Source organism: Marmota marmota, unplaced genomic scaffold (assembly GCF_001458135.2).
Source record: "Marmota marmota marmota unplaced genomic scaffold, marMar, whole genome shotgun sequence".
Taxonomy (NCBI): domain Eukaryota; kingdom Metazoa; phylum Chordata; class Mammalia; order Rodentia; family Sciuridae; genus Marmota; species Marmota marmota.
Genome location: NW_026000108.1, coordinates 38,215,284 through 38,230,039, shown reverse-complemented (window position 1 = coordinate 38,230,039; position 14,756 = coordinate 38,215,284). Strand labels below are relative to the sequence as shown.

The window sequence follows — 14,756 nt, the reverse complement described above, 5'->3', positions numbered from 1 at the left end:
AGAATTCTAATAACTAAATTCTTATCATCATTACATTATATTATTTTAATATTTACAATGAAAATAATCCCTGCCACCCCCCTCCAAATCAGATGGGTTACCAGTGGGAAAGCCGGCCTCAGATAGTGAGGACTTCTAAAAAGTGCTGGAGCTAATTTGGTCAATTCTTTTCTTCTAATGTCCTGGTCAGATCTCTTTCTGCTATGTTAGTCGGGCTTCCTTGACAGGCCCCATTCCTGCCACACTTTAGGGACCTATTGTTCCCCTTAGTTACCCTTTAGGATACCCAGATGTGCTCCCAAGAACAACCTGTCCTCCCACTTTCTCTGCCATGCAAACCCCAAATTAACCTTTAGTCCCATCTCAAGAGTTACTTAGCTAAGCTTTTCTAACTCCCCAAAAGCAGTGCTACTTATTTTATCCTTTGGGTTCTCACAGTGCTTTCTTTATATTTTAATAATAATAATTAACTGATTATAACTTTGTCGATTTACATATCTATCCCCCATAATAGTCTTTTAGAAAATATCACTAGCCTTTGGCATGCTGCTGGCCCATGTAGAAGGCATTCAATAAATATTATTTTAATCAATTGGATATGAGGAAGCAGGAGAAATCATAAATTTATTTTTGAGTTTAGTACTCTTAAAAAAAAAAAAAAAGATGCCATTCAAAGAAATAGGCATCAAGTCTGAGGGTCAAATAAATGAGGTCTACTTTGGACAATAATGCGTAATAAATCCCAGATTTGAGAGTTCTCAGATTCTATAGCAGAATCTTCTCAGCAAATCCAACCTCATCCCCACTCAAAAGAAAAAGCCACCATAGCCACCAGAAGGCATTGTTGTAGATTTTATTTTAATATGGAGGCAAAGCTGAAATTTGATTAAAGTCAGATATACTGAAACATGATTTTTCTGGTAACAGTTAATGCTTTTCAGTTTTCAAGAGTAAAATTAATGTAGCAAAAGAAGTAACTGCACACGACTTGATCTTTTTTTCTTTTTTCTTCTCTCTTTTTAAGAACCTCATACCATGATCCTATAATGGGAAACAAGTATGCAGCTAACAGGAAAAGCACTGGACAACTCAATCTAAGCACAAGTCCCATTAATAGTAGCAGTTATTTGGGATATAACAGTAATGCAAGAAGTAACTCTTTGAGATTAAGTTTAATTGGTGACCGAAGAGGTGACCGGCGGCGGAGTAACACACTGGATATAATGGATGGACGGATAAACCATAACAGTAGCTTAGCAAGGACTAGAAGCCTTTCCTCTCTACGAGAGAAAGGAATGTATGATGTGCAGTCCACTACTGAGCCTGCCAACTTGATGGCCACCATTTTTTGGATAGCAGCATCTTTATTAGAATCAGATTATGAATATGAATACCTCCTGGCTCTCAGGCTTCTCAACAAACTGCTTATCCATTTGCCTTTGGATAAATCGGAGAGTCGAGACAAGATTGAAAATGTACAAAACAAATTGAAGTGGAACAATTTTCCAGGACTTCAGCAGCTCTTCCTTAAGGGTTTTACCTCTGTTTCTACCCAAGAAATGACCGTGCACCTCCTCAGTAAACTCATTTCTGTCTCCAAACACACGTTGGTGGATCCTTCCCAGTTGTCAGGTGATGTTAAATATAACTGCACCAATGTTCATATAATTGCATTTTAATGTCTTTGAAATGTAAACTAATCAATTGTTTTGAAATCTAATTTCTGCTTTTCTGCAAACAGTGATAGTTTGTTTTATATGTTAGATAATGTAAATGATTTGGTAAAAGGGAAAAAAAATTAGAAGGTTGAGTATTCCAGGAAATGAAAAGAAAATGGTTTCTACAAACCATTTTAAAAATACCTTTAACATTTAAAATAATGTGCAATAAAATTGGTTATTGTTTGCCTTTTTTGTTTTGTTTTGATAGGCTTTCCTCTTAACATCCTTTGCTTATTGCCTCACTTAATCCAGCATTTTGACAGCCCAACTCAGTTTTGCAAAGAAACAGCTAGTCGAATAGCAAAGGTAAGCAAATGTTATGCCAAAAGATAACACTGTAGGGATGTTAGTCTCTAGTTTATCTTAAGAGGGGAATCTCTTAAACATCCTCGTACTGTCACTACCTGTGTGAATTCTGCATCTACGTGTTTATTCTGTCTGTTCATATAAAAGAGTTACATAGCAATATAAGTTGCAACTGTTCAAATGACAGTGAATAAAACTATTTAATTAGAGTAACATTCCTCTGAGTCTGAGTCTTTTTCTGCTCCTTTTCCCTACTTCCTCTACCTCTCTGTCAGTTTCTCATTCATTCATTCCCTGATAAATATTGACTGAGGGCTAGGTTAGCTGCTGGTCATACAGCATGAGAAAAGTGGGTTGAGTACTGGCCTTGTGGATGGTGGGAAACGCAGTCAAGAAGTAGGCGGTAAATGTTCTGTCAATGGGAGGACCGAACATTTCAGCAGAACATACACCAAAAGCCTTCCTAGAGGAAGTTCTAGCTGAGCTCACATGGAAGGCTGAATAGGAATAATGAAAAAAAGAGCCAGATGTGAGGCCAAGAGTGAGGCCAGGGGTCTCAGTTCTCTAGGCAAAAGAAATGATAACATGTGCAGAGGCCGCAGGGAAGAAGAGGACATAATATAGTTTGAGATTCTGAAAGTTCTCTCTCCCTTTCTGTTTGACTATTTTTCTTTGAAAACTTTCTCTTCATCTTCCCTCACTGTTCCATTCATTCTTTCTTCTCCTGTGTTTGGCTCTTTCCCTCCCACTGTACAGTTCTGAAAACAGTAGTGTAGCTATTTTTAAATTATCTGTTAACTTGCATTTTAAAGTACTATAGTTCTTAATCTTATTTTTAGAAGCTTATGCTATTGACATTTTATATTTTTAATAATTTCCTCAAGAACAATAAGGAACTCTCAAGTAGCTTGCCTTCTTTTTACATATTATTATTATTATTATTATTATTTTCTTTTTTGTCATCCACTGAGTCTTGGGCAGAGAAAGACCTTCTGAAAATATAAACAGTTCCAAGGAGTTAGATCAATTTATGAGAAGTATACATACAACAGGAAATTAGGTGAACTAAATATAATGGCTCCTCTTTTGGGATTGAGAGATGATTGGTGAATACCAACATAAGTAAAGCCATCTAAAACACTGAGAGAAAAAACACTGAGAGAAGTTTTGAACAGAAGGAAACCAGCAAATACAATTTCCAAGAAGAGCTTTTTATATAGCAATTTTTAAAAAAGCTGAGATTCAATTAACAAGTAGCACAGTAAATGGAAAGAACAAGTCACAGAGAGCCAAATAAAATACCTTTCCGTGACCCTGATTGCAATAAATTTATCTCTGAGTGCTGAGGTAGTGAGAAAATCCATTAGCAATAATGAGAGAACAATCTTTTCACTGTGTTGCTTAGATAATATTTAATAAGTGAAAATATTTCATAAAATATGCTGTTGAGTCTATCCCTAATTAAGTTCCTAGATAAATTAGGTATAGAGAAATTCTTACATAAGCATTTATGGTTAAAAGAGGAGCCATTATTTTAGTTAATGGAAACATATCTTAGTTTTGTAAGTAAAAATGGTAGTGGGAAGAAGTAAGCTAAAAATTGTCCCCTGTTCTTGATTTTATTTAATTTTAAAAATCCAGTAGAACATTATTAAATGAAAAACTACTATTGAAATAAATATTGCTTTTTGAAAAATGATTATTTGCCTAAAAGAAACCAACTACATATGTAGTATGTGCGCCAGTAAGGTTGAAAAGTAATACAAAATATAAAATTTCTTAAAATAACTTTCATTTTAGTATTCTTATGAAACATCATTTAAAAAAAATGTTGTGAACAAGGATTTTTCCCCCATATGAGCACTTACAAAGAAAGTATATGAGAAAAAAAAGGTGTATTGACCTAACTTGATATTTCAAGAAAACAATAGGCACCAATACCCAAAGAGGGAAGTAGACACATTTAAGAGCAGCAGCTAGAACGTGTGGAATAAATAGCTACCCCCCAAATGCTGGGCTCCCCAAAGAGCCTGCCTGAAGGCTGTCACAGCCCTTTGAGTATTAAAGCTGCTGATTTCATGACTATGTGAGGGAAATCCTCAAATATCTTTTTGTTTTTAAGAAATCAAATATGGCCTTCTGTGATTCCTAAATTGTTTTTAATCTGCTTTCTTCCTGTTGGGCAGCACACAGATTTCCTCTTGTAAGCTTTCAGCAACCTGCAGGATGTGAATTAAATTGATTCCTTAATTATTCTCTCACTTATAACTGTTGAGAGTAATTTTCTGCCATTATGTGCTTCCTCATTATGCAAATTTCAATCTACTGTTTGTGCCCATGGAGAGCCCAGAATTTTAAAATAAGACAGCACTTAAGACAAATATTTGTTTCTTTCATCATGGCAAAAGTAATGTGCTAAAAAAAAGTTTGTTATAAAGCATTCTCCTAGGATCTTATTTTAACCTGGTGATTCAAAAATTTCAAAATCTTAAGTCATTGGCACAGCAAACAAAATTGAATAGCCTATATTCCAAGAATGGTCACCCTTTTCAAAAGAGGTTTTTAAAAATCATTCTTTAGAAAATAGATTCTTTAAGAATGTAAAAATTCAATACAAATGTTTCCCCCCCCCCCCTTTGGAAGGCTTTTTTGCATTATAAAGAATTTAAGCAAGTCAGGTGCTGTAATCTCAGTGGCTTGGGAGACTGAGACAGGAGAATAGCAAGTTCAAAGCCAGCCTCACCAATGGACAAGGCGCTAAACAACTCAGTGAGACCCTGTCTAAATACAAAATAGGGTTGGGGATGTGGCTCAGTGGTCAAGTGCCTCTGAGTTCAATCCCAGATACCAAAAAAAAAAAAAAAATTTAAGCTGATTATTGTAAAGTTATAAAATTAATGTGATTTAAAAAAAAGATTAGGTTGAAATGCAAATAAGAAACATCAACAAAATTTTTCTTTTATCATCCTCTTGTTGGTTTTATGGGCAAAAGACTAATGCATGAGATCAGCTGCTTTTAATGGTTTTATAAAATAACTGCCATGGTACTGTGTTGATAGTTGCCTGCACAGTCTTGCATGTTTTTAATCTCAAATCTGTCCAGTGATGAACTTGAGGCCCTCCAAGTCTATTAAACATCTTCTAAATTATCAAAGCAAATGTCAGTTATATTCATTTGAAAGGTAAATGTATGTATAGATTTAAAAGGTAATGCTCTAAATTTGCTCACTAAATGTTCTAGGCAAGTTGTGAAAATATATATAATAAGATGGAAAAAATCATGAGCAAAATGAAAAGAGGAAAAACTAAAAGCAAACTTTACAATGAGGCTAGACTTTTATGATAGATAAGTATGTGAGTCTAGTGGGGGCCCTTTCCATTTCTAGATTGTTTAAGTATGCCCAGTGAGTGGCTAAGGATCATCCTCACCAGTAACCAAAAGAACAGACAGTCTAAGGTCAAAAATATCCCCCTGACTTCTGTTGATTCAGACATCATGGTATTGTGTCAAGCCAATTCTAAGAAGTCAGGACATTATGGAGTGGCCTCTAAAAGGCTGGCCAAGGTTCTCAGAGCTTAGGTGATATCCTGAGGAGCAATTTGAGGCCCAGCGTGCAGACTGTTAATGCAGTGAAAAAGAAGGATTCAGTTATATCAGCTCTTCATTGAAATCCTTTGACTATACACATGTTCTGAGGCTTTCTGCAACTGGCCACACTACTGAGATGCCCTGGACATAATGGAGACTAAAGTATTTCCTGTCTGACATAGCAACTCTGAACCTCCCTGAGAATCTCATGGTGGTCTGCCTATTTAGTCCCTAGACCACTTGTGGATTTGTCAAAACAGGTGTTCCACGTTGTAGATTGTTTTTTACCCAAGACTGTTTTACAAAGTGTCAAACAGAAGAAAACCATACTATGTAGTACCCATAGAATTGTATGTGTTATATTAATCCTCTTTCCATTTTATCAATTGTTTTTCTCTTAAGAATGCTTTCTTCTTTTTTTCCTCTTCTATTTAACTTTTCTACTGTCTTAGAAATACAAATGCATTGAAACTTTAAAATGCAGATCTAAATGATTTCATTAATAAATACCTTAGCAAGTATAAATTTGTAATCTTATTTTAGGTGAGTGAAATAATTATATTTGTTTTCCAGGTTTGTGCAGAAGAAAAATGCCCTACATTGGTCAACCTGGCCCACATGATGAGCTTGTATAGTACACATACATATTCCAGAGATTGTTCTAACTGGATCAATGTAGTGTGCAGATACCTGCACGACTCCTTCTCAGATACTACATTTAATCTTGTGACTTATCTTGCAGAGGTAAATTTACAAATTTTAAACTGTTTAACTGCTCTGTGGCAAAATTTCAAATGGATTTATTTCTGGAAGCAATAATGCAGTACTAACTAATCTTAAAATTGTCTTCAAGAGTAAATATATATGTCTTTTTTAAAAAAAGAAAAATGTAGATAATTACTTTCAAATAAATGAAGTTTTTCTAAAGTTTTTTTTTTCCATTTTCAATGTCTATTTCTTTATTCACTGTCCTTAAAACTCTAAATTGAAACTCTCCATTTAGAATAGAAAATGGCTTTTTACTGGTCTTGATCCTAGGAAATGGTTATGATTTTTGTTTCTACAAAATTAGTTCTTGGCTTTAACATCCTTTGTAGGATAACATGCAAAAGCATTTCTGCTAGATAAGTTTTTATTTTCATGATACATTTGCTTCTCATGTGAAATATGGATTTGAGGGGTAAAAAACAGAATTGTTTAAAAAGTAGCCCTAGAACTACATAGAAACTTGACCTTTATTTTTTGATGCATCTGAAATAATAACCTCATGCCCCCAAAAGTATATTATTATATAAATAGCCACAAAGAGAACCACAAATGGAAGAAATTTCTAGTTACTAAAAAATATTTGTCAGCTTACAATAAAGTAATGCCTCCCTTTTTAAAAAGTTGGCCTCAAGAAATTAGGCATAAAACAAACCAGGAAGAAATTATTCATATTATGAATTCTGACTGTTGCTCATAACACTGTTTGACCTGGCTAAGTCACTGATATTGAGTATTATAAAATATGTCAGGACTAGTATGAATTTTTTAAATGTTGGATTTGATTGGTTTGTTGCCATTAATTTTATATCTAAGTATGCTGACATTAGGCGCTGACGGCCTGATTGAATGCATGTCCCTAGAGCTATCTTATATCTGGACCTTTAGGATGTATTTAAGTGCCTCAGGCCAGCTTCTATTTGTGCCGTCCTGAAGCTCACCATTAAGGTAGTACCAGAGCTTCTGGAAAATCCACCTTGGGGTTCCAAGGTTTGGAACTTGCACAGCGCATCACATATGGACAACATTTTTCCACTCCATAAAGAGAATTCTTTTGCACTAAACATTACTCTTATTCATGGAAGTTATCCTTATGTTATTTATTAATGATCATTATTACCAACTACAGTACTCAAACTAGTTACATATATTTAAAATGATATGTCTTTAATTTACTCAGCCCTGCAAACCCTATGAAGTAGATAGTATTGCTATTTTTGGAGGGGGGGGGGTACCAGGGATTGAATTCAGGGGCACTTAACCACTGAGCCACATCCCCAACCCTATTTTTTGTATTTTATTTAGACACAGGGTCTCACTGCATTGCTTAGTGCCTTGTAGTTACTGAGGCTGGCTTTAAACTCGAGGTCTTCTTGCCTTAGCCTTCAGAGCTGCTAGGTTTACAGGCATGCACTACCACACCCAGTAGTTTTATTATTTTCCACTTTAAAAAAATCAGGGCTCAAAGGTATAATAATCTTGTGCAAGATCATGTAGCTAATAGATGGCAGTGTCAATGGTTTGTGGGTATTCCATTATTCTTTGATGATGTTGTATAGTGGTTTTTTCCTTACCTAAAATAAATGATACTTAGCCAAATTAGTTAAGAAAATAAGATACTATTATTAACATGAAAATAATTTTCCAATTCTCCTTTTTGAAGCAAGGGGAAAAAATAATACTTACCTTTTACTTTTTTAGTCTCTGGGTTTCTGATAATCTAACTATAAACTCATGGATTAGATCTACTGTGTTTTCTAACATTATAAATGTAAATACTGAGTTTTGTTCAATCTGATTAAAGTCTGTTTTTCAATATTATTTGTAGCTGTTAGAGAAAGGATTGTCCAGTATGCAGCAGTCATTACTACAGATTATCTATAGTCTATTGAGTCACATTGACCTATCTGCAGCCCCAGCCAAGCAGTTCAATCTGGAGATCATAAAGATTATTGGTAAATATGTACAGGTGAGTGACCACAAAACTTACCTGTGACATTGTTCAACTCAAAACCACTTATAATCATCAAAACTCAGAAATACCCTGAATGTCCAGAAGTAGGGAACATAAATCATATTTTTAGGAATATATTCTACATGGGAAATGTTCTTAATGTATGTGACAAAACTCAGAATCTGAATTGTAGGGGTCTACATTTAAGTAACAACAGGAAGAAATGTACATACACACACGGAAGCCATGACCTGTAGAATCATGACTCATTGCTATTTCTTTGTTACCTTTCCATTTGTTAACCAGATTCTACATAACGAACAAATGTAACTTGTAGAAACAGAAGTCCTCTTTAAGAGTCATATTTTAGGGTTCCCCTGCCTTTTTTTTTTTTTTTTTTTTCGTCTGATTTAAAGAACCAGATATGTGAAAGCAGAGAATCACATTTGGTCTAATTGTAAATGGTGACAGGTCACCCTGATTGGCACTAATTTTCACCTTTGAATTGTCTGTAAAGAAAGGCATTGTTGAGCAGATCAGTAGTCTGGATGTGACTCATCAAGGGAACAAGCTGTTTTAAGAGCATTCACAGATGAATATTTTATATTTACTCTGCATTGCATTTGCATTCACTCAAGCAGAATTTAAAAAAGGAAATACTTAACTACCAAATACAAAATGCTCTTTAGTTTAAAAGCCATTAACTTCATTCATCTAGAAAATTCACCTATATATTATCCCTTTGTTTACCCCTATTGCCAGATTATAAGATTAGACTTTCCAAATTAATGTTTATAAAGCATTTTTTGAAAGAAGGATATTCCAATTTGGTAATATTATTAGGTATTTGGTGTCTGATAAGCTTGACAGTACGAATAAGTTGTGTTTTCTTTCCTTTTGTACCTGAGCCCTTCTGCTAAAACTCTCATAGGAAAAAAGAATCATCTTTACAGGTGTTTTAATGGAAAGAATATTTTCATAGTCTACAGTATACTAAGTTTTTTTTCTTGGTTAAATATGCTTTTTTAAAAAGTTCTGTATGTTAACTATTTTTTAAACCAGAGTCCTTATTGGAAGGAAGCCCTCAACATACTAAAGCTTGTGGTGTCGCGCTCTGCAAGTCTTGTGGTACCCAATGACATCCCCAAGACCTATGTGGGAGATATAGGCTCTCCTGAAATATCCTTCACCAAAATTTTTAATAATGTCTCTAAGGAGTTGCCTGGGAAGACTTTGGATTTTCATTTTGATATCTCTGAGGTAAGATGCTCAGAAATTAATGGTGGTGCTCTGTTAGGGATTTTCATTTGTTCCTTTATTGAGTCTCTCATTCCCAAACATTAGGGAATGAACTCATCCTTAGTATTAGATACTGTGCCAGGTGCTGTGAAAAACAGAGTGGGGCAGGGGGCTGGGGATGTAGCTCAGTTGGTAGAGTGCTTGCCTTGCATGCACAAGGCCCTGGGTTCAATCCTCAGCACCACCATAAAAAAAAAAAAAGAGAGAGAGAGAGAGAGAGAGAAAGAAGGCCTAGAAGCTTATAGTGTTGAGGGAACAACCAAATTAGTGCTTGCCTGAATGTAAATTACAGTGCTATGAGAATATATAGTGTGCACCTGAGAGGGTGGTTTCAGGGAGAAGTAACTTCCAAGCTGAGTGCTAAAAGATAAGTAACCCTAGGCAGGCCTAGGTGGCAGTTTGTGGAGGGGAAGTTAAATCCAAGAAAAAGGAACCTGTGTGAACGGACACTTATAAATTTGAGAAAGCATAGTATTGCAGAAGCTTCCCACTAGTACAATGTAGCTTGAGCTCAGAGTACAGAGAATTGAGAGAGAGTGTGCTGAGAGACCCACCTGAGGGCACAGGAGCAAAGCGGGACCCCACAGGGAGCGTGCATGCCAAAATACAGAAAACAGGAGCTTTGAAAGGATTTTTAACTGGTTTAGGAAATATTAGGATTTTCATTTTAGGAAGATCACTCTAGCAACAGGATGGAAAATAGGCGAGGGAGGAGGAGAGGAAAATCATCAAGGAATCTGTTAGGATAATTCAGGCAAAAGATAATATGGGATGAGACTGTCCCAAAGCCATAGCATGAGAAGGAAAGAGGAGAGAAAGAGTGGTTTATGAAAACACCAAGGAGAGCCGGGGAGGTATCTTAGCAGAGCACTTGCCTAGCTTGTGCTAAGCCCTGAGTGCAGTACCTAGTATTGTTTAAACAAAAGGAAACAAAAATTTTTAAAAGACTAAAGAAGTATCTGAAGTATGTGATAGGTTTTGAAGTGAAGGGGGAGATGCTAGCTAGGTGAGGAAAAGGTATCAGGATTTGGTGAATGACCTTAACAGCTGAATGAATGTTGGTACCACTGAGAGAGAATGGTAACACAAGAACAGATTCTAACAGGGAAGGAGAGAGTAATGAGTTTGTTCTTGGACTTGCCGACCCTGAAATGACTAAGAAACATACAAAATGGAGGCACCTAGTGGATAACTAGATTTTGAGATCTAAAATTTTAGATGAAAAATTGGATAGAAGTCACAATTAAAGGGTTTTCAGTGTTGTGTAAGTGGATAGCTGAAACCATGGAAGGAAAACTAAAAAGAAAACAAGGCTGAAATACAATGAAATCTGAGACGCCAGATAAGCCAGACATGTTAGGGCTAGACAGAAGCAGAGGCTGTGGTTCAGAAGGAAACCTGCAGTCTTTGTTATATTAATACAAGTCTCAATTTTGACCTTAGTTGGAAGTGCCCTCCACCCCAACCGCTTTCCCTAATGAGCCCAATTTTGGTGGCCTAGGTGCCATTGAAATGGTCTCCTGGAAGTCAAGAAAGGAATTTTTAAAGAGGGAAATTATTGACAAAGTATTATAGGAGGCTGGGCACAATGGTACACATCTGCAATCCCAGCAACTCAGGAGGCTGAGGCAGGGGGATTGCAAATTCAAAGCCAGCCTTAGCAATTTAACAAGGTCCTCAGCTACTTAGCAAGATCTTGTCTCAAAATAAAAAATAAAAAGGGCCAGGGATGTAGCTTAGTGGTAAAGTACCTCTAGGTTCAATCCCCACTACCTGCTGCCAAGAGAACATTATTGAAATATAATTATCAATATGCATTAAATGCCAGAACTAAATAGACAAATCTGAGTGGTAAGATTACAGGTGTTTTTTTCATATATATATATTTATTTCTGGGGCTTTCTTCAGGGAGGATGTATTTCATTATCGTAAGGGGGAGGAACAGTGGAGGTGGTGGGTCATTAAAGATAGCAGATTATATTTACAATAGGAAAAAGCTCTCTGTAATCTCAGATATGAAATTATTATTTTCAGTTAAAGTTTTGATGTAAAAACAATATTATGATCTTTGATTTTTTTTTTTTTCCAACACCATAACTTTCTCCTTATGTGTTTTTTGGTTACTTTCAGAAAATGTCATCATAGGTTCACTGTTAACTCTTGCGAGTTTCTTTAATGTTGAAGTATATGTATCAATTGGCATTTTGTTTCTGTATAGACACCAATCATTGGAAATAAGTATGGTGACCAGCACAGCGCAGCCGGAAGGAATGGGAAACCCAAAGTGATCGCTGTCACCAGAAGTACCTCCTCCACCTCCTCTGGTTCCAATTCTAACGCCTTGGTTCCTGTCAGTTGGAAAAGGCCACAGTTATCACAGGTACATAAGGGCATCAACACTGGACATTCACAGGCTGCAAGAACCAATCTTGTTACATGTTTGAAACCTGAGAGTTTGCCTTATTTCATCAGCAATACTAACATTTGAATTTCTTCTCTTTAGCGAAGAACACGAGAGAAGCTAATGAACGTGCTTTCGCTCTGTGGTCCAGAATCTGGCCTCCCAAAGAATCCATCCGTGAGTAGTTATGAATGCATGAGTGAAGGTTGTCAAAGTCGTGCTGTTCCATGGAGAAATGATTCTGTCTCCTTGCTTGCCTTTTCTAACTGAGTTATAGCATTAACTAAGAATGAAAAATAATGCTTGCCTCTTGTGATACCAGGCAGCTATGCTAAGTTTCCAACTAGTTAGCCACGAAGACCAACTTAGACTCTGAATTCATTGAAGGATGAGGCCTGCAGTGGCTCTGGGGACTGATATCTCATATGCAGAGTGACAAAGCTGATTGGTGGACTTTTTTTCTTTCCTTTTTCTTGTCGGGCCTCAGGTTGTATTTTCTTCTAATGAGGACTTAGAAGTCGGTGACCAACAGACTAGCCTTATTTCTACAACAGAAGACATAATTCAAGAGGAAGAAGTAGCTGTCGAAGATAACAGCAGTGAACAACAGTTTGGTGTATTTAAGGATTTTGACTTTTTAGATGTTGAATTGGAAGATGCAGAGGTAAGAATGTGGACTTTCTATGACATTTATAGAATAGTTATAGTTGTATCAGGATTGGGCCATAACATCTTTCCTTAACTCAGTGAAGGTCACCAAGGCCAAAAATCTAAATTAGGAACTAAATGTGATTATTACAACTAGTCAGTAGCAGAATAAGTCTGAAATAAACATGGAACATTTGATTTTTCATCTTTAAAAATGCAAAGTAGAAACATGAATTTCTTAAAAAATTTTTAAGATATGCCTATGCCTAAATAGTTTGCATAAACTATGCAAATTAATTTGCTGGGAAACAGTAAAAATTAAAATTGATCAAACATAATTTTAAAGAGGGTGGCATTTGCCATGAAACGGACATTAGGAAGGTTTGGTTTTTCTGAACTTTTCTTTGTGACAGATAACAGACTTACCCCATGACATTCCTAACCACTTTCTTCTTGATGACTTAGGTAACTCTTCCCCATGCCTCTTTTCATTTGATACCCAAAGGGCTTTCTCCTCTAATTGTATTGATAGTTGTGTCCATTTTGATGTTTTCTAAGTGGAAAATCAAAGACAAAAAGTACTTCAGCCCACACAACTGAGCTAGTTGGTAGTTACAGCTTGTATTTAGTGTGACTCCATAAGGTTTGCTGTTGCTTCTGTACACTCTGCCCTTCTATACAGGTCAGTTTGACCTCTGACAGCAGCAAGACGGTTGTCACTGCTGTATGTGACCTTACATCTCCATATAATAGTGTCAGAGGAAGTAATGGTTGCTTCCAGAAATGACCTCAGAATAGTGAAGAAGTTGCTTTACTAAACGCAAACTTTTTGTCATATTGCATTGACCCAAGGTGAGACACACGCCAATTTCTGAAATGATCACTATGGCAAATACAATAAGATTGCCAGGTTTTCTTAGGCTAGGAACCCTGTGGTCAATTCCCTAAACCACAGTCTCTTAGAAAACCCCAAAAAGTTTATATGTCAAATAGGTCAAAAAACTGTACATCATAAAATTATCACAAGTATCTATAATGCAAGAAGATGACATGTAAGCCTTTATAGCAAGTGTTTATACCATGTTTTGATATTTTTTCCATAAAATATTGAAATTCACTCCAATAACTGGTACATGTTATCAGCTCTCATGAGGGGATGTTTCCTATAGTTCTAACAGGTGACATACATACAAGAAGGAAATGTGCTGACCTGTGCTGTGTCACACTGTCAGTTGTTGATGGACCCACTTAAGTAGATAAGGTTCCCATCCTCAGTATGCTGCAGCCGGCCCTGCAGATGTGAGGACATGACCACAGTGCCTGGAGCCATACAGATGCCTTCACAGCAGCTGGGGGACTCCTGTGTAATGTTTCCCCAAGTGCCTATTCCCTCCAACACAGCTGGGCAGGTTCAGAGGACCCCAAGGACAAGTACAATATTACTGAGTACTTGGTAGGGCCATGACTTTAAATTTTTTTTGATAGTAATGCACAGTTCATGTATTTTACATTGCATCAAAGTGTATACATAGATACACTTTTAAAATAATGGAAGTTTCAAGGATATATATCCTTACTCTCTATGTTGATGTACTAATGTTTTCTATTCCGTGCCTTTTCTTTCTTCCTATTCTCCTCCATACACACACCCTGCCCCAGCCAAAAAAAAAAAAAAAAAAAGGTGTGTGTGTGTGGGGGGGGGGCAGGTCACCACCCTAAAAGTGATTTCACACTCATTATTTGAAAAATATATTGTAGGAAGGAGAACAAGCTTTCATAGCCAGGAGAGAAAGTTGGGTGGGTTCAAGAGGCCTGCGGCCCTTCCCCAGGGGCCTGAGTGGCTTCTCAATTCTTCTGCAGTTACTTTTTTTTTTCCTAGTTCAGAATTTAAATTTCTAAAGGTAGGCTCTTGACATTTTTGTAATGGTAAGGTTATTATTTTTTTGTTTGCCTTTTTACTTTAAAGAGCACTGTAAATGTTTTCAAGTTCATCTGGTGCTCTAAAATGTCAGAAGTAATAAATATGGCTTTTAGTAGAACCTTACTCAGAATGGATTCAAGATACTTCCTGTC

General features: G+C 36.3%; 1 protein-coding gene and 1 non-coding gene across 11 annotated transcripts in view; both read left to right on the top strand.

Annotated features, from left to right (window-relative positions):
* Fryl (FRY like transcription coactivator) overlaps nt 1-14,756 on the top strand; it is a 234,906-nt gene that overhangs the window by 193,634 nt on the left and 26,516 nt on the right. For all 10 annotated transcript variants that reach the window (XM_048784445.1, XM_048784446.1, XM_048784439.1 and 7 more), the window contains 8 exons: nt 1,025-1,632; nt 1,930-2,027; nt 6,190-6,360; nt 8,210-8,350; nt 9,398-9,595; nt 11,853-12,014; nt 12,138-12,212; nt 12,523-12,699. In XM_048784445.1, the coding sequence (XP_048640402.1) occupies nt 1,025-1,632; nt 1,930-2,027; nt 6,190-6,360; nt 8,210-8,350; nt 9,398-9,595; nt 11,853-12,014; nt 12,138-12,212; nt 12,523-12,699 (1,630 nt within the window). The remainder of the gene's footprint in view (nt 1-1,024; nt 1,633-1,929; nt 2,028-6,189; nt 6,361-8,209; nt 8,351-9,397; nt 9,596-11,852; nt 12,015-12,137; nt 12,213-12,522; nt 12,700-14,756) is intronic.
* Trnaa-ugc lies at nt 9,749-9,821 on the top strand. The gene has a single exon. It is a non-coding gene; the product is annotated as a tRNA-Ala (tRNA).